The 20,788-nt window shown below is 37.7% G+C and overlaps 2 protein-coding genes across 4 annotated transcripts in view; one reads left to right on the top strand and one right to left on the bottom strand.

Moving 5' to 3' along the window:
- LOC101697846 (zinc finger protein 124-like) overlaps positions 1 to 8,351 on the top strand; it is a 65,118-nt gene extending 56,767 nt beyond the window's left edge. Inside the window, exon 5 of the mRNA XM_087199608.1 lies at positions 12 to 8,351. Within this exon, the coding sequence (XP_087055734.1) occupies positions 12 to 15 (4 nt within the window). The 3' untranslated portion in view covers positions 16 to 8,351. The remainder of the gene's footprint in view (positions 1 to 11) is intronic.
- A 1,984-nt stretch (positions 8,352 to 10,335) lies between these two features.
- The window catches only part of LOC101699555 (uncharacterized), an 80,010-nt gene continuing 69,557 nt past the window's right edge, over positions 10,336 to 20,788 (bottom strand). For 2 of the 3 annotated variants that reach the window (XM_087199611.1, XM_021247248.2), the window contains exons 2-4: positions 15,672 to 15,798; positions 15,286 to 15,346; positions 10,336 to 13,264 (exon numbers count right to left, since the gene is read on the bottom strand). In XM_087199611.1, coding sequence (XP_087055737.1) covers positions 11,722 to 13,264; positions 15,286 to 15,346; positions 15,672 to 15,798 — 1,731 coding nt within the window. In that variant the 3' untranslated portion in view covers positions 10,336 to 11,721. The remainder of the gene's footprint in view (positions 13,265 to 15,285; positions 15,347 to 15,671; positions 15,799 to 20,788) is intronic. The other variant, XM_021247250.2, reaches the window with a different exon arrangement.

Below are 20,788 nucleotides of genomic sequence, written 5' to 3'. Positions count from 1 at the left end.
TCTGGTCACAGCTAAGACCTCAATGATCCAGTGATGCTGTGATGCTCCAGGACAAGATTACACCAGCTGAAGACATCCTGGGAGGAACAAAATCTTCATCTGCATAATTTCTCATTATTCTAGGATTTCTGCTGCCCCCTGAGTCATCTGTTACATTTGTTTCTCCCAAACTGAACTCTCTGTCCTGAGACATTTGTTTCTCCCGATGTATTGAATAAAGGCGTGGCAGGTTCTAGGTTTTTCGTCTTTGCCAGCCAGAGCAGCATTGATCAGGCCAAAGCTCAGCTTCTTCTCACAGTCTCATTTTTTCTATTTTTTCCTGTATAATAAGTTAATTCGCCTTGTGCTGTCATAGCTCACAGGAGACTAGGACCTGATGCAGAGCTTCTAGTAAGGTCCCTTTTTCCTGTTTCCTGTTGAGGTGTTCTCCTGTTGAGGTTTTGAGATCCCAAGACTCATTACTCTGTTAATTATTTTGTTTGGTTTCAAGAAGCCTATGGTTTAGTTCTGTCAGTTTTGTCTGTTTTCTCTTTGTTTCCTCTACTTTGGTGTCATATCTAAAACATCTTGCCCATACTGACATCTTAGAACTTGACTGTGTGTGTGTGCGTGTGTGTGTGTGTGTGTTGTAAATTTACACTTCCCAGTCATAGGTTCAAGTCTTTACTCTGAGTTGACTATGACAAACTATGAAACAAGCCTTCAGCTTCTCCAACTCCACTTATTGATCAGAGTGCTATTTCTCCAGTCTGCTCTTGTCCTCTTTGGAAAAAATTGTCCCATGGGAAATTTATGCATTTATATCTGGGCTCTCTATCCCATTCCACTGAACAATGCATCTGCTTTTATATGTAGCATGTTGTTTTGACTATGTTTCCTCATTTTTAATAAATATGCTTTCTATGTCACAGCTAAGAAATACTGAGCTATTTGAAGGTCATTTAACTTCTGATCCATTGTTCTATGTGTCTGTCCATCCACCAGGACCACAGAGTCTTTTTTAATACTCAATGTATAATTTATTGGTTTTTTTAATTTAATTTTTTATTAATACATGTTTGTAGTATGTAATAATTACAGTCCTCCCAGGGAGTTAGTACATGTACATAACACATCTTAATTCTTTTTAAATTCCTTTCCTTTCTTTCCCTTTCTGTTCCCTCGATCCCTTAGCCCCCTTCCCATTTGCAAAAGATCTATCTCCCTATTTTCTATTACTGTATCTATCTTTCATTTTGCTCATTATTTATACCTTAGATTTCTTAATTCCAATGTCAATAGTCTTCTTTGTCTACAAATAGAAGCAGGAGATCAATTTCAGTACCTAAAGGAAAGATACAACTGTTGCTTTTGCAACTGGTTCTGAGACCAGCTGTTGGTATCCCCTGAGCAACTCTATTTCCCTGTGCTCCCTCCTGGTCCTCAGTTCCCTGCTGGTCCCCACTGTGACCTCCTGGTGACCTGTGCACTCTGCTGGCCCTGAGTGTCCCCTGCTGGTCCCCAGCACCTCTGCAGGGAGGGTAAACAGGTGTATGTCTAAAATTCAGTGTGGAAGTCTGATATTCCTTGTTTCATCAAGTACCTGCTTAACAGGTGTTCAGACTTAAAACCAAGGTGGGCTGTTCAGACTTACCACATGCTACTTGAACTTCTAACCCATCTTTTTTTGGTACAATTCTGTACATCTTCTTTACAGAGCTTCAATGTCTTTTTTTGTACAGTAAACCTTGTTTATACAGTACTGTAATTTTTCTGATTGTACTGTATAGGAGAGTTATATAGTTTTATTTTCTCATACATTACAGGACTACATGTAAGATGCATGCAGAGAAAAGAAAAGTCATCAAGTTGGAATTTTCTTTGTCCATTTCTTTGTTCTAAATATTGTAATGTACATACATACACAATTCCGCAGTTAGCAATCTACTAGCAGGAAGTTAATTTGGTCATTAAATGAGGAATGACTGTACTGAAATCGTGACTGCTTTAAATGTGTAGATTCCAATAATCCTGGAGAATCAGGGAAATGTGATACCACTAAGAAGAAAACAAGCTCAAGTGACCCTCTCCCCAAAATGGAGACCTACTAACTGCCTGACAACAGGAAATCTAAACAATACCCTTGAAACAAAGGTCGGACTGGGGGCCATATCCTTTCAGATGCACAAACTCTGCACATGACCCTACAGACTCTGCATGAGCTCCTTAAGTTAACAGAGAGCGTGGCAAGACACAGGGGTACAGAGGAATTGCTAGACAGTGCTTTGAATGAGGATAAAGTTCACAGGGGTTGCCACAGCCAGCAAGCCCCATGCCACAGACAAGAGGGGACCAAGGGTAAAGCAGTAGAGAGGACAGGTCACAGACCACAGATTTCATGGGGAGGCCCGAGATTCAGCAGATACCAACCAGTCCATCTGTGCCATCTCAGAGGACCTTGCCCCAAACTTTGGGTGTTTCTGTGTCTGTACAATTCCTGCAGTCTGAGGAAGTCACACAGCAAAGCAGGCTGAAAGTCTTGGGCTCTTTGTCATGAGATGACATTGGGTCTAAAGTATGGCAGCAAAAATATAAAGGAAGATTCCGTATGATGTGTTGTCTTGATTTCTCTATCCTATTCTCCAATGCACGAATCATACAGCCTTCCTGCATCTCTCAGTGGTTGGTGATCAAAGACCTATCCTCTGAGATCTGAAAGACAGAAGAAATGACCCATTTCTGGTTCTGATGAACAAAGTGACAGATCCCATCTCTGAGTTACTCCTGGAATGCTGAAGTGGTCCACCTGGGGATTACTGCATGTAAGCAGAGCTTGGTCCTGTCTTTCCCGAGAAGAGGTCTGATTTGTAACTGTATTTGGTGGATGTTTCCTGCTTCTTCCTACTGTGAATAGGGCCACAGTTGTACTCAGGTGATTTCAGACTGTCCTGAGGAAACAACTGACCTCAGAGGAGGGCTGCTGAGAGCAGGTCAGGGCCCCTCATACACGACAGTGTGTGATGTCCCCCTTGAGCAGTGTGGGAAGAGCCAGTTGCTTTCATTTCTTTATCAGGAAAGAAGGCCTTTTCAAGATGAGAATTGAATCCAGGGCATTTATACTGAGCTACATCCCTAGCCTCTTTTTTTGTTTTTTGTTTGTTTGTTTGTTTTGAGATAGAGTTCTGCTATGATGCTATGTTGCCCAGGCTGGACTCAAACTGTAAACATGCCATCCTCTTGCCTAAGCTACTCAGAGTGCTGAGGTTACAGGAATTCACCACCGTGTCTGGAGTTGACTCATTTTGGAAAAATAATAAACTAAAAACTGAAAACAAGGAAATATAGTTATTACATATGTACATATACTGCAGTTATCTGGCAGTAATATTATACAAAATAATTGAGTGAAAAAAGCCATCTGCTTCTCCCAAGGTCATAAAAATAATCACAGTCAGTCAATTAAACATGTTTGCAGTGTAGCAGGCCAAGCTTCAAAGGGAAATTTATTTCTCTTCTTCTGCAGGCTCCAGATTGGCCTTTTTTTTTTCTTAAATTCTTTTATTGGTACATTTTAGGTATACATTTACATTTACCATTGGGTGCTTGTACCTGTACATGATGTAAAATGGTTCTTATTTTTTTCCCCATTACCTGTGCACTCTTCCCGCTCCACCCTTCCCTATTTACATAGACTTTGTTTCCATTTTTTTCTTTTCTCATAATTTTTCCTTTCCCTTCTTTCCTTCCCCCCCCCACTTCCCCTACCCCTTTGGACCTTTTCTTCCTATTTCAAAAAATCAATTATTCATTTTAATCCTTATTTACACTTTCAGTTTCTCACACTAGAAAAACTATTTGGTATTTATACACGTGTGTCCTATTTATTTCACTTAAGAGTATCGCCTCAATATGCATCCATTTAGCTATAAATGACTCTAGTTTCTCATTCTTTATGGCTGAGTAGTAGTACATTTTATAAAAAAAAAAACCCTGCATCTTCTTTATCCAGTTTCCAGTTGATGGGCACTTGGGCTGTTTTCAAGCTTTACCTATTACGAACTGTGCCGCTATAAACATGGGTGCACATATATTGCTGTGGTATGATTCTTTTAATTCTTTGGGGAAGATACCCATCAAGGGAATAGCTGGGGAGATTGTCCTCATCTTGAAAGTATGATTGATGTACATCACAACATTGATGAGTTAAGATAAGAACATTGAATCCAAATCTTTGAAAATGACTTTTTTTGTATCCAGGATCGAACACAGGACCTTGCGCTTTCAAGGCAGGTGAGGCACCAATGAGCTAAATCCCCAGCCCTGAAAATGACTTTTTCAGTGTCCTTGATTCATACAGTTAACTGATAAAGTAGAAAAGGAAAATTCTAAGATACTTTGTATGTATTTAAAAACTGACAAATAAATATATCTGAGAATAAGAAGTCTACAAACAATTACTCATGTATGATCTAACTGGGCTGTAAAACAACTAATCAAACATGAATGCTCCTCTGTTCTCTCAGCCTCAGGACTTCTCTCTACTTCCAAGGTGATACTTGTCTCCTAGTGCTGTCTGCCTGTGAATGCACATTGTTATTGCTTGTGTCTAGATGTTCCCCCAAAGCCTCATAGGGTCATAGGTCAGGTTTTTCAGAGGTGGCTGGATCTAGAGCATGTGATGCTGGGATGAAGGGTCTCCCATCATAGATGTGAATGGCACCACCCAAACAGCAGGTAGGCTTGATTGCTGCTATTGCTGCTTCACTCCTTTACTGCCTTCTGTCTGACCAGAATTGTTTCTCGTGATACCCCTATGCCATGCCAACCTGCCTTGGAGCCAGCCAACTATGGACTAAAACCTCTACAAACTGTAAGCCAAAATAAACCTTTCCTCTTTTAACTTTGAGTGTTGGATATTTTGTCTCAGCAATGAGGAAAGTAACTAACACACGTTCCATTTAACCTTTGAAAGTGTCTCTCTACCTCACCTGCATTACCACTGTAGGAGCAGATTAGAAAGACACAAAAATATAGGGCAAAATATGGATGACTAACACTTTAAAATCATCACATGCTTATGTGTGGCTGAAGATTGTAATGCTTATCTGTGGCTGATGATTTTAAGATCATCACATGCTTATTATGTACTATGTGCAAAAAACAAAAAAAACTACCCTACTCTGTCCCTTATAAAAATGTTACTCACACAGCATGCCTAAGAAATACCCAACTGAACTTGTCCCCTTCCTAGAAACACAGGCTAAGACCCTGATTGGCCTAGCCCACACCAATCAACAAAACAGTTTGCCCCATCTTATACTCAAGGTGTTGCAGCACTGCTCTGTTAAGATAGCCCTTCTTGGGCCTCTTCTGCATTTGCCACCATACTAAGAGGGGATCTTTCAGGCCTGGTTAGAGTCAGTGCCCATGGATATGGACAGGGGGAATCAGGAGTCCTGGTGCATCTCCAGACATTCTCTTTGCCCAGAAATCGTAGACTAGGGCTTCTTTCTGGCTGTTGATGCTTTATATCTCACAGAAGAAAAATATACAGATAATTTCGAAAGCAGGCTGCCTGCCTCAAGATTGTCACTTTTACAAACATAATAAAAACAAGAGCCTTGATTGATATCATAAGAACCCTGTACACTTTTTGGTGACAACCCCAAATTATATTCCTCTGTGATTTACCTCTTCTGCCATAAAGGAGAAATATTAATCAAAAATATAAAGCTCTGGCAAGATGAACTGGTTCCTGTTCCCCTTAGAGTATATGTATGTATGTATATTTAAATATATATGTATGGATATTTAAATGGCCCAGATGAGAGCCCCTTTACTCTCCCTTCTTTTTGGATTACTGTTGATACTACGTGGCCTTGGATTTCAACACTCCGAGTTAACTGTAGCTTTCCAATAGAGAGAAAATCTTAACTCTCCAGCCATTGGCCACTGTGGCCCTCCTTAAACTTCCTAGAGACAGCCTCTATGATTTGGCTATGATGGCCCTATTAAGGCCCAGAAAGGGGAGAGCTTTTCTAGAAAAATTACATACATTTGAGAAATGGAGGCATCAGCACTACTTAAGAAAGTATAGGGACCCAGATCTCGAGGTTGGCACCAAGGACAGCAAGTCGTGACCACTGACCCGTTCATTCTCTTCTATAGTAAATCATAAATATTTTTAAAATGCATTTTCCTTTCAAGAATTCATCCCTGATTCAGATTTAATCTGTCTGAGGGTTAACCACAACTCATGTGGTACAAAAGCACTGTGCTGAGGCAAAGAGAGAATGTTTTGTTTTGTTTTGGTACCAGCGATCAAGCTCAGGACCTTGTGCTTGCAAGGCAGGCGGAGGCACCACTGAGCTAAATCCCGGGCCCAAGAATGCTTTCTAAAAAAGCTGTGTGATTTAGACAGGGGAGTTGAAGCATGGTTGTTCTTGTGCACTATAGACACACACTACTTGTCTTTTGGCAAGTTGTTCAGTCATGTGTCTCTCCTCAGACAACTTCTGCCGTGTCTTTTTTCTTTAGTGACAAATCAGGCAAATAGGTGTTTTGTACCCCTCTACTGTAATACAAAATAAAGAGTTCTGTCTCCTTATCTGAATGGTATATAATTCCATGTCCCCAGTGAGTTTACAACAGTGGCTATAATAAATCACACACATAAATATAGCATTCTATGAAAAAAAATTTGATAAATTATATACATTGACAATAGTACTTAAAACTGAAATAGTTATAACATGGTGTAGTTGGTGCCACGTGAATGTGTTGTCTTTCTCTGCATCTCCTCTTATTGCACTCACTTTGTCTTTGTGTGACATCACATGACAGCTTTGTGATAAGACAAACAGATAAATGGTGGATAAAAATGGCATCAATTTAATCAGGCTACTGAGAATGGCATATGATTTAAACTGTCAATCTTCATTTCTGGACTCCTTAATATTGTTAGGCTCCATTTAAATAGAATTTGAACATGGGAGTAAAGAAGGACTATAATTGCCCTAGTTGGTGCCACACCCCAACTACTGAACTGAGGCAGTGGTTGTGCCCCCAAACCCACGCATCCCTACATGACAGCTTTTGCTAGGTGTATCCAGTGGTTCAGTTTTCCTGCATTTAACTCATACAATTCAGATCATCACATGCTTGAACTGCACACTGATGGCTCTACATTTCTGGGGTCACAACGTGACCTCATTTCAACTACTCAAAATTCTATTTCTGGGAATCACATTGTGTAGACTTTAAAATCCTAGGAAGTGTGGTGAAATCTGGGTATACTTACATATTCAAGATGCTATTTGCAGATGATTGACTTTACTGTACAAAATAATCCTGTTTAACTTTTGCAATTATGAGAAAAATAAATGACATGTAAGAGGAGATAAGGAAATACATCTGTGAAAAATCCAAAGAGCAAGAATTGAATGGAAATGGTAGCATTTGGGAAGGGAAAATAAAAAGAATTCAGATGACTTATAAACATAATCCTGCTTTGAAAGATGAATGTAAACAAAGTATACTGCAAATATACTAATAAAAATTCTAAAACTTTTAAACTTTTCTTTTTTGCTTTTGTGATTGTTTATCTTGTCATCAGCATGACTTGCTGGAGACACGCCATGAGCCTGGTAAAGCACATTTCTGGGTGTGTCTGTGTGGATCCTTCTAGAGAAATTGATAGTGGATCACTGATCTGAGTAGAAAACAACTGTCAGAGAAAAAGTGGTGTCATCCAAGAGGACTGTGCATTAGTGGGTCAAAAACATGGAAAAAAGAAGCTTCAATATACTTGAATTTTCTTAGAAAGGTGTGATTTCTGGTGCTATCATCATCCAAGAACATTAGAATCCAGGGTGTTCAGTCTAAACTCTGACCTTTATTAGTGGTTACTTATAGGGCTTCAGATCCTTCCCCCTTGAACTATGGTTGAGTTTGTCCCTCAGTTTAAGCATTTAGGCATCCACTGTAGGAACCCAGTCTCTCATTATACAACGACATCAAAAATCCCTTCATAGTTTCACTGCCTGCTGCACAAGCTCAAGGACCCGAGTTCAATCCCCGGTACCAATAAAAAAATAAATAAATATCCCTTCATAACATGAGAAAAGAAAAAGAAACTCCTATATACATATATTTACGTGTGTTCTACTGCTGTACACTGACAACATAACACAGCACTGAACCTATAAGGGAATATTATGAGACTGGTGTTATGTGCACCACAATTTCAATAAAGTTGAAGTGCTTACAGATGTTCCTTGAGCTACACAGTGGAAATATTTGAACTACACCAAAAATTTGAAATAAAAATATATAAATATGTATTTAATATACTCAATCTAATGAACATTATAGATAAGCCCTTGGTACATTAACATGCTTATCATTTTTATGTTAACCTGTAGTCAAGAAAAATAATCTAACATAGATCTCTTTCATAACAAAATATATGTCATGTATAATTTTTTAATGTATTAAATAGAATACACTGAAGAATACTTTTTGGCTTTTTTTAGTTCTTCATGATAGACGTTCTTTCTGGAACACAATGTTTAAATATGCATTTTTCTAATGGCCACAAGTGCTGAAAATTATCACACAAGTGTGTACTCATTTCCATTGCCAGTTTTTTCATTTGGGTCTTTTATTTAGGGTGCATAATTTTTTGTGTTCTTTACATAGTCTAGAAATTAGTCATCTGAGGAATAGCTGATAAAACTCTTTTCCCAGTACAAGTATTGACAAAACTAATTTTTCATGTCTCTATGTTCAGAAGATGGAATGCCTGGCTTACTCATGTTTCATTATTTATATTTTAATCTATAAATCAGGCATTTAAATGTCTGGTGTACAAATATTTATTGTGAAAATATTTCCTGAGGAACAAAATCATGATTTCCCATAGCAATTTTTTCTATCCTATCACAGGTTTGTTTTAACTTAAACTTATATCTTATTTAAACTTAAAATGCTGATATAGAGAACTCTTACATAGTTTGATAAGACAACTAGCCAAGTTTCCCCCACTGACTTCAAAGTCATGATCATCCTGTCTCAGCCTCTCCTGATGCTAGGACTGAAGGAATGCACCATCACATCTGTCTTAGGTTTTTATAGGTTAAGTGACTAAAAGACAAACACTGATGTGTAATGGTTTTACATTAAAATAATTTTGATACTGCGGAGTAAACCTAGACGTACTAAAGCACTGAGCTACATCTCCAGAACTTTCATATATGAAACAAGTTGTCACTGAGTTGCCTGTGCTGGCCTTCATTTTATTTTCCGCCCAAGTCTTCCTCCTGACTTGGTGGGATTACAGGCCTGCATCACCAGGAACAGCAAGAATTTCTGTTCATGGTAAAATGATGGGATAGTAAATGTGCTCAGGATAAAATGTCTTATCTTTTCATCATTCCATCACTGGCTGGAATAGTGACAGCAGTACACACTATAGATCTTCCTGTGGTGGGAAGAAGCAGAAGTGAGCAGGAAACTTAGCCACATGTTCTAGGTCAAAAAATTGACATTGTATTCTGCAGTGTACATACATATATATATAATTTACAGATTGTAGTGCAATCGATAAATTACATCATATATTTCAGATATAAAGTAGACATAATTGTAGATGATACTACCACACTGGTAATTTATGTGTCTAAGCATGGTTAAGCCTGGAGCAAGCTATATAATGTTTACTGTGTTTTTTGGAATTTAATTCATTGTTCAGTTATAATTTCATGTTACCTCAGATTTATCACAATGTAACCCCATCAGAAATTAAGCACCAGTTGTATTCAAAAACACTGTAAAAGATACTTCATTGTAGGGCTGGGGACTTAGCTCAGTGGTTCTGCTGCCTGCCTCGAAAGCACAAGGTCCCGAGTTTGATCCCCGGTACCAAAAAATAAAAAATTTCATTGTTAAAAGAAAGGCAAAATACAAATAAAGGAGACCAACAGGGCCTCATGCTCACATATTGGGTAAGTCTATGTGTTTTAACATGTTTGCACATACCTCAAACAGCAGACAGTGCTCCTTATGGATAATGAAAAAGGACATTGTATAAATTTATCTCTAAAACTGGTAAAACAGAACGCAATCTGAATCAGAAAGTGGTAAATTTCCTTTTTATTAAACTTACTGTTTCTTTTCCTTCATGGCCTTTTTTCATCTTCTTAGTTATTGATTACCAAAGAGAATGTCAATCCCAGCATCAAGGAATAGAGTAAAGGCATTTGCCTCACCACAACCAATAATTATCCTTCCCAAAACAACTTCACTGTGAACAAAAATTTCTTTGATAATGTTGTTACTGATAAATCATTCCATCACTTATACCTTTTGGAGAGATTTATTACTACAATTCACGATATCCATTTTCAAACAAGTTATGTTCTTGCTGACCTGTGGCAATCAGACATTCACAACAGTATGGTTTATTTTTAGATCAGGTGTTGGAAAATTACCACAAAATTAAAAGTCATCATCATTTAGGCATAAAAATAAGATTTTGATGGTAAGTAAAAGTTTTATGAAAATCATAATATTGACTCCAACATGAAGGCAACCAGGCAAAATAATGTACTTGATATAATATACAATTATTTTGAGATATATGCAAGTGTTTTGTCAGGATATGAAAAATACAATATTGCTAATATACAAGTTGTGTGAAAACAACATTTGTCAAAAACACGTTCACAAGCCTCTCTCTATAAAATATATCAAATTTAAAAATTTATTATTACACAGGATATGGAGTGTATACACCAACAAAATTTAAATTAAAGCTAGTGGGAAATCCTAACAATTAAAACACAACTGGGGGGCGGGGATTTAGCTCAGTGGTTCCACTGCCTGCCTGCCTTGAAAGCACAAGGACCTGAGTTCAATCTCAGGTACCAAAAAAAACCCCCAAACACAAAAAACCCACAATTAACACAATTTACTTTTTAGTGATCTATTCCTCCCAATTGTAAAAACAAAACAAAATAAATACTACATAAATACTAACCCTACTTGGAACTGAAAAATACACTTCAATTAACCTTGTTTAATTAGGAGACACTATGTTATGCTCAAAGACACTGGCATACACCAAAATATATGATTATGTCAGCTCAATTTTTTTTATACTAAAGACCACAGATACATAGTTCAAATATTTACAAGTGATTTACTGAAAAACACAGAATGAATGCACTTTAGGATATCTCCATCTGGGAGTGTATTTTCTAGAAAATTAATGAAGAAATATCGATATCAAAATGTTCATATTATTTCTACAGTTTCCACTACATGAGTAATTCTCACAGGATTTTCAAAATAGGTTTACATATACAGGTTTTCTTCTCAATGTGACTTCTTTCATGCATTTGACAATACCCGTCTATGCCAAATGCTTTCCCACATTGCTTACATACACTTTCTCCTCAGTGTGACCTCATTCATGTATTTGATACTGTATCAGCTGAATTTTTTCCCATATTCCTTACATACATAGTTACTCCCCAGTGAATTCTGTCTAATAAATGAAGAGCCTACATCAAATCTTTTCCCACACTGCTTAGATAGTTTGCCCCAGTGTGCTTTCTTTCGTATTTGATGGCACTTTTGTATACAAAATACTTTCCCACATTGCTTACATACATAGAGCTTCTTCCCAGTGTGAATTCCTTCACGTTTGACCAGTACTCTGCTGGTTGAAGATTTCTCATATTACTGATACACATAAAGTTTCTCCTCAGTATGACCTCTTTCATGTTTTTGAAAATAATGTTGTGTAGTGTATGTTTTCCCACACTGTTTACATATATAGGGTTTTTCTCCATTGTGAATACTTTCATGTCTTCGACAATGACTGAGTGTGCTGAATGCTTTCCCACACTGCTTACATACATAAGGTTTCTCACCAGTGTGGGATCTTCTATGTCTACGAAATGTGGACTTATCAGCAAATCCTTTTCCACACTGCTTACATACATATGGTTTCTCCCCAGTGTGAATTCTTTCATGTACATGACAGTTAGTCTGTTGGCTGAAAGATTTCCCACACTGCTTACATACATAGGGTTTCTCCCCAGTGTGAGTTCTTTCATGTATTTGAAAATAACTGTGTGTAGTGAATGCTTTCCCACATTGTTTGCATACATAGGGTCTCTCCCCAGTGTGAATTCTTTCATGTCTTTGACAGTGACTTTGTCTGTTGAATGCTTTCCCACATTTCTTACATATATAGGGTTTCTCACCAGTGTGGGATCTTGTATGTCTTTGATATGTGGATTTATTAGTAAATCCTTTTCCACATTGCTTACATACATAAGGTTTGTCACCAGTGTGACTTCTTTCATGTATTTCATAACAACTCTGTGTAGTGAATGCTTTTCCACAATGTTTACATACATAGGGTTTCTTCCCAGTGTGACTACTTTCATGTCTTTGACAATGACTGTGTGTGCGGAATGCTTTCCCACATTGCTTACATACATAGGGTTTCTCACCAGTGTGTGATCTCGTATGTCTATGATATGTGGATTTATCAGTGAATTCTTTTCCACATTGCTTACACACATAGCATTTCTCACATGGAAGATTACTTTGTACAATAAATGCTTTTCCAGACTGTTTACGTACATAAGGTTTCACCACAGTGTGAATACTTTTAAGTCTATGAAAGGAATTACTATGAGCTAATGCTTTCACACATTCCTTAGATACATAGGCCTTCTCCCCAGCATGTTTTCTTTCATGTATTTGAATATGGTATGAAGAAAAAAAAGCTTTCCCACATTGTTTGCGTACAAATGGATTCCCCTCACTGTGCTTTCTGTTATGGATTTGAACACCACTGGGTATGCTGGAGGCTTTCACACTTTTCTTACCTACAGAGGTTTTCTCTCCAGGTTGAGGTCTTTCACTAAGGTCAGAGTAAGCTTTTGCACATTGCTCAAATTGATAGGGTTTCTCTCCAGTCTTTGTCCTTGTATGCTTCTGAAAGGACTGGAAATCACTGCAGGTTTTTCCATGATCATTACATTTATATAGTTTCTCCTCAAATCCCAAATAGTCATCTGACTTCAGTCCAGTGTGAGCTATAATGGGCACATTTAGGGTCAAATGCCCAATCAGGGGCGTTTTACAAGCAAGGCTGTCAGGTAAAGGAGCTTGTTGCCTGTCCCCATTAGCATCTGGTGTCCAAAGGGATATTTCTTCCTGTTGTTTCCAACCTTTACGTTGATAGTAATTTTCTACCTCTTCATTTCTGCAAAGAAAAAAAAAAAATCAAACACAATTTGAAAAGGGTTTTTAGGGCTGGGAATTTAGCTCAGTGGTTCTGCTGCCTGCCTCATAAGCACAAAGTCCCGAATTCGATCCCTGGTACCAAAAAAAACAAAAAAAAAAGAACAAAAAAAAAAGGGGGGTTTATATTAATAATTTAACAGGACAAGTTCTGGTTTGATGCTGGGAAAAAAAATTTTTTTTTGATACCAGGGATTGAACTCAGGACCCTGCACTTGAGAGGCAGGCAGCAGCACCACTGAGCTAAATCTGTGGCCCTGGCTAAAATATTTTAACAATGAATTCACCTAATACCCTGGAGGAGGCCTTCACAACACCCATTTCCAAAGGATGGTATTTATTTGGAAAACTTTAATTGGTATATGTATCTGCAATACATATGGTGTAGTTTCATTTTAGGGGACAGATACCTATGTCTCTCATATATTGATGATTTTTTGTACCTTTTCACCCATCACTCTCCCCTTCTCTCTTTACCTGATCATTTTTCCCATCTCCAAAAAGTTAGCCTTTTGTTTTCTATCACCTCTCTTTTATTTTACTCCCTAAATATATTTTTAGTCTCTCATTTAATAGAAAACATGTAATATTTCACTTTCTGTATCTGACTTATTTCACTTATCATTATGGAATGGAGTCCCATCTATTTTTGGGTTTTGGCCAATGATGTGATATCATTCTTTATGGCTGAATATACAATGTATTTTTTTCAGTGCTGAAAATTAAACACAGAAATTAGCACTGAATTACATTTCCAGCTTTTTTATTTCTTGTTTTGAGAGAGATTCTCATTGATAATTAATTTCCTCAGGCGGAACATCAAGTTGTCATGCTGCTGATTCAGCTTTCCAGAGTGCTGTGATTACAAGAATACACCACAATGCTGAGCCTATCCCATATTTTCTTTATTCAGGCATACAATGATGGGTGTCTAGGCTCTTTCTAGAGCTCATTTATTGTGAATTCTTTCCAGAGCTTAGCTATTGTGAATACCCATGCATACCCTGCTTTGAGCAATAGTATGCATGTATCACTAAAATATGATTTTAACTCTTTTCAGAATATAGCCAGGGAGGTATGCCTTAATCAAATAAAAACTTTGGCGGGGGGTACTGGTGATAGAACTCAGGACTTGTGCTTGCAAGGCAGGTGTGGTACCACTGAGCTAAATCCCCAGCCCAAAAACTTTGATTTTTATTTTGAGACATCTGTATACTGATTATCATAATGGTTCTATTTCACATTCTCCCCGACAATGTATGAGGGTGCTTTCTAAGAATTTAAAAATATGAATGAATTCAATTCTCTGGAGGATGTTTTGAAAATATCAATAATTACAATACTAGCAAGCATTCATTTCTATTTTGAATACTGCTTCAAGGTTAGCTTTTTTTTTGGCACTGGAGATTGAACTCAGGACCTTGCACTTGGGAGGCAGGCGGCAGAACCACTGAGCTAAATCCCTGGCCCTAGGTTACCTAATTTTTAGACAATTAATATCTCATATTCATATGTATAATTAGATATCTTGAAGATTAGTTCCTGTCAAAATTCAAAATTTATTCTTTTCATATATGTTTACACAATACCAAAATGCTATTTTATACATTTCAATGATGTTTATCATGAAATAATTTTCTTATATCAATATATCAGTTACTGACACTTATTGTATAATATCAATACTAACTCATGGCCGAGGATTTAGCTCAGTGGTTCCGACGCCTACCACGCAAGCACAAGGTCCCGAGTTCGATCCCTGGTACCAAAAACAAATAAACAACAACAACTACATCAATACTAACTCAGTTTCCTATATTGGAATACTTCTGTATCCAATTGTTGAATTATACAAAATCAACCTTGTGCATCTCTGGAGAATATCTGTGAGATCAAATAAATTTAAACATGGCCTGATTTGAGTATTTCTGCTCACGCACTGACTCTTAAGGAATATTCCTTCTTCTTGTGAGTACAAATTACCTTAGATTCCTTGAGCAATTTTTGTACATTCGTTCAATTTGCTGGTTATCCCAGGTTCTTCCTGAATTGTAGATAGACAAATAAAAAAAGTCACTATAAGGGCCTGGAATTTAGCTCAGTGGCACCGTGCTTGCCTCACAAAGGCAAGGTCCTGAGTTCAATCCCTGGTAACACACACACACACACACACACACACACGCACATGCACACATGCACGCACACAGTCACTATAACATTATATAAAGATTAATAGACTCCAGTTAGATTCACAGTATAATAAGACTGAGATATTCTCCAAAATATTTTCATATTCTATTTAATTAAACTGCACCAATGAGCAAGAACCAATGCTAATTGTATAAATGAGAAAATGATGTCATCCTTACCTATAACAGTCATATTCTCAAATGTTTCCCACATCACATCTCTGTAGAGCTTCTTTTGGGATGGATTCAGCAAAGCCCACTCCTCTATCGTGAAGTTCACATCTACATCCTCAAAGGTCACTGGGTCCTAAATAATCACACATGTTTCCTGAAGGAAGGTTGTGACTCACAGCTTGAGATCTCAATTTGTCCCTTAAGAAGCTGAATTAAGGTTAATTTCTTCAAATACTAACCCCATATCTTGGTCAACAAGCCCATGTGTATGCATGTATTTTCACACAGCAATTTTGATGCTAGGTTGCAACTCACTGTCACAGCAACAGCTCAATGGTAGCACTGGTTGCCCTGCACAGTCACCCAAATTGTATTTGTGGACTGTCTTTAAAGCAGAGCTCATAGAGGGAGCCTGCAAATCACTATCCACAAAACACAGGGGCAGATAATGCATGGTTTTGATACACCATAGATTATATCTCTTTTCAAATCTGATTATTCATAGAACTGAGTCCTTCTTTCTTTCTACATAGGCAGCATTTTGAGACTTGAATCTGATTTCATAGAAAAAATACTCAAGCATTAAATAAATTTTATGAATAATAATTCAGATGCTAATGGAAAGTTTTATGGGAGCAAGTCTATGGACAATGAAAATAGTGGAATGATGGCATATTATAGCTTAGAGACACCAAATGATCACCTTGCACTCAGATATGAGAAATTCTAGGATGGTGTGAGGGAAGAGTAATGAGTGGGAGAATATGAATACAATTTATTTAATGTGTTGAAAACCAAGATATTAAAAAGTAATTAGGCCTTGATTACAAAAGGGAATCTTTAGCCAGGTGTGGTGGTACAAGCCTGTTTTCCCAGCACTTCAGAGACTTAAGAAGGCAGATTTCCATGAGGTCAATGTCTAGCCTGGGCTATTTAGAAATTTCAAGGCCAATTTGAATTACAAAGTGAGACCCTGCCTCAAACTCCTGCTCCCACAAGGAAAACTCAAAAGTATATTGTGTCACTTACAAATCACACCTTTGATTTGTTAAAGAATTCTAGCTGTATATATAATAGAAGACTAACATTCAATACCTTGTGAGCAAGGTGATCGCTTGCATAATATATATGAAAGACATTCAAATTCCACCTTTCATGTCAGTGTATGATTAGTAGAGAATGACAAATGGATCTCAGGAATGGAAAACAGTCTTCAATAAATCCACATGTAAATAGAATATAGACTTTTTTATGCAGCTGGTGTTAAACATCTCTGGAAGAAATTGCAATGTTTCATTTATGTTCAGGGAGAAACAGGTATGTACTTGGAAATATGGATTGTATACTCTTCTATTCTATGTACATAGGTTACATATTGAAAGGGGAAAGATAAACTTGAATATCTTGGGAATTTATAGTGAAAAAACATTCAAATAAAAAAGTGTTTCCTCTGAAGGAAATCAAGTAGTCAGGAGAATTAGAAGGAGAAATTGAAATCTATGAAAATCATGGGAAATAATTAAGAAAATATTTGGTGTGTACCCAATACAAAGATTTTGTTTAGAGAGTAAAGATCAATGAACACAGGGCTGGGGATTTAGCTCAGTGGTTCTGCCGCCTGCCTCGCAAGCACAAGGTCCTGAGTTCAACCCTGGTAACAACAACAACAACAAAAAGATGAATGAACACAAATCTAAAAAATTACTACAACATATCCAACTGAAGAGAAAAATGTAATATAAAATAAAATCCAAATCTAATTCAAGAAAATCACCAAAAAATTGAAGTGTGGAAGAACACAATAAGAAAACTTACACAAGGATGGAGAGCATCTCCTTTACTTTGAAGTTTATCAAAATCTACAGACCAGTGACTTCTTGCCAATGACCACAGAAAACATTGTGCTATTATTCCTGGAGATAGATGTGATTCTTTTCAAGTAAACTTGAAAAATCCTGAACCACATACCAATGGAATGGATGAGAAAGCACTGTGCCCTTGATTCACATATCAGTACTTGAGAATAGTGAGACCAAAAAACAAACCACCTTCCCAAAATATTTCTGTTCAATTTCTATAATCTGACTGAAAATTCCAAGGAAGGAAACTAAAAGAGCACAGTTCATGAAAAATCACACATGGTAAACTTTAAAAAGTTGCCTAAGAAAGAAAATGGTCATCAGTAAGGCAAGAAAGGTTTCCATCAAGTAGGTGTTAATCACCTGTATATGCTCATCGAATGCCCAAGTCTCAGTGATGAAACTTTCTGAATACAACCAGGACATTTACATTGTTATTATTATTAAAACTCAACAAAAGTATTTGAGAATAAAAGTTGTTATAAAATATTTAAACTGTAAATTACCAATGCGGTGTACATATTAATTTGTCTGTCTGCCTTCAAAAGACATAATGAAAAGATAAAGACATAATTCACAGATGAGGCAGCAATAAGTAAAGCATAGTTGCAAATGTGAGGCCTACATATTCTCAGTAAAGAGTGGTCAGCATCTCTGTTGGCCATCAAGAGAACAGGTCAGACTGTCAGAGAAAGAAAGAACAGGTATCATAGCTGACCAATGTCTAGACTCATGGGTTATGGAGTAAATCTTATGGCCACCTGGATAGGAATGATTATGTAGACACTGATGAGGACAGATTAAATAGAAAGCTACACAAAAAGACATACTAGTCTAGCATTGATTCAACAAAATCTGCTGAAGCTGTTATTAATTTGACAATATTCAATTTGTACCTCAAAGTAACTATGGATTAGTGATCAGGTGATTTTTTAAAAAGCAGTTCTCTAAAAACAACTAACAGTCCATAATGCATATCCTACCAGAGCATCAATCTACATAAGCAAAAACCATTCAACTATTACACTTATGAGACATTTAGTGGATGTTGTAGATATAAACTATAAAACCTGTTTTGCTTCTGGAAACAAAGATGGCACAGAGCACAACCCAGGCTCATCCCCAAAAACCTCACATAAGTCAAGTCTCCCCTCAATGGTCCTGCTCAATCCACAGCATAATAGGAAGTGAGGCTGTAGGACCTGAGCTGGAAAAGTCAGGGCTCTGACCATAATAAAATCACCTTCCTTATCGAGGACAGGATAGTTAGGTCCTGCCAGAGGGCCAAAATGGATCACATGTGTACCATTGACGGTTGACATACAGGAACAAAGATTTCTCAGCTGATACAGATAGGCCCATATCCTGCCAAAGTTGGTTCTGTTCATTTTAAACAAAAATCCTACTCCTGTCCTTGATCATTTGGTCCAGCACAATCATCTTCTTGGGGATTGAGGTTTCCCAGGTCCTTTCCATGCAAGCAGTCAGTAGAACCCACAGAGCAACTCCGGTTGAACCAGCTTGGGAGTCTCTCAGCAACACACTGGGAACTTCTCTCAGGTTCTTGAAAAGGAGGATTCTATTCTCTGGCCAGCAAGTCTCATGTGACAGCTCATGCAACCCAAACTCTTGTTCACCGATGCAAGGCTGCTCCATGTTCTCCCCACTGAGCCGGGGGGAAACAAAGACAATACACTATCTGTTTAAGTAAGGCCCAAAAGCCAGACTGTAAAAACCCTTCCCTGCCCAACCTTCCTCCCCAAATCCTGACTTGACCCAGCCTGTTGAATCAGTGATTTGAAGCAGGATTTTCTGCAAGCTTTGCAGAGCTGCTTGTGTCTCCTTACTGTACTCTGTAGGCTCTTTTTGTATTTGTTCTCCCTGACAATGGGATCACAGCTCTGCCACTACACTTCCAGATTCAATGACACATTGAGGAAACTAACAAACCCAATAAAGAATCTGGATCCAAGCCGTGGCAGAACATAGTGGAATAGAAGGAAAGTACTAAGATAGTCAAAGGGCAGAAAATTCAGACAGTTAGCTTTATCGTCCACACTTTCTCACCCATTATCTCTCAAGCTAATCATTTTCCATAAAGAAAATAAAAACATGCCAATGAGGAATATAAGTATTTAATAAATGAACATATTGCTATATGTTAGCAGTATGATAGTCATCAAGTTGAAAAATTAAGATTTTCAAATGCCTCAAATTGTTAACTTTCTTCATCCAAGGTCACGAAGCAATCCAGAATTCTAAAAACTAGTCATAGCAGGAAGGCCAGAAGGATAGCTGCAATGTAGCCCCACCTTCAATCACTTCCTTGTCATAGGGCAGGGACAGCTAAGAACTTAACACAGTAATATTTCCATAATATCTTCTTTCTTCCTCGGTTTGAAAATTTCTCTCCTTTGGCATATTAATTTCTCCAAAATAATGTTCTCACCTTGATGGATAGTCTATTGTCATACTGGTTGATCTGAGAGATGCCTAGGATATTAGTGAAGCTCATGTCTGTGTGTCTGAGTGAGGCAAGAAGGCATGAGCTATGAGATCACATCTGATGCACGGCATCTTCCTCTCAGGCTCTTGACCTGCTGACAAACCTCCACTGGAAGGATGAGGAGTTGATACTGGAAGCCTGAAGTAACTTGAGACAGATATCCAAATGCAATGGCAAAGATCGGAAGTGATCCACAGAAAAATGAGATTTCTTTTTTCCTTTGTATTCCATCTAAGGTACAAGCTTATTGGTTGTTGTCAGTGACATATAGAGTGAGCCATCCCTCCTGAGTTTGTGTCCTACAAATCAGTCATACACAGAGAAACACTAAGATTTACAAATGGGCTAAGTGATTCTTACTCATCAAGGGGACATAACACAATTAATGATCAAAATGTGGAGAACCACTGTGTTGAAACCTCTGACTGCAGCCCCCTGCTATAGTCTTTTTCCTTTTCTTTACTAAACCCTGGCATAATTATAGAAGTACAGGCAGTGCTAGCTACACAGAGATACTTTCTTCTACGGTGCTGACGTGTCCCATGGAGGCAAAGCAGTAATGTGTGGGCCAGCATCACCTCCCCATTAACGGCAGCCCCTGAGGCCAGATAAGCAGCCAAAGACAGGATGGGGCTGAGATATGGGTCATGTCATCACTGAAGTATTAAGACTCAGAACAAAGTCTTTTTCTCAGTAGTAAAAAGTTGCTTATAGCAACTTACTAAGTTACCATGAAGCTATTATGGAAATTTGATAGT

Source organism: Heterocephalus glaber, unplaced genomic scaffold, assembly GCF_053883595.1.
Source record: "Heterocephalus glaber isolate CG9 unplaced genomic scaffold, H.glaber_assembly_v1.0 deba00001724, whole genome shotgun sequence".
In the NCBI taxonomy this organism is placed as follows: domain Eukaryota; kingdom Metazoa; phylum Chordata; class Mammalia; order Rodentia; family Bathyergidae; genus Heterocephalus; species Heterocephalus glaber.
Note: the sequence above shows the minus strand (reverse complement) of the source record. Positions and strands in the feature narration are given on the sequence as shown.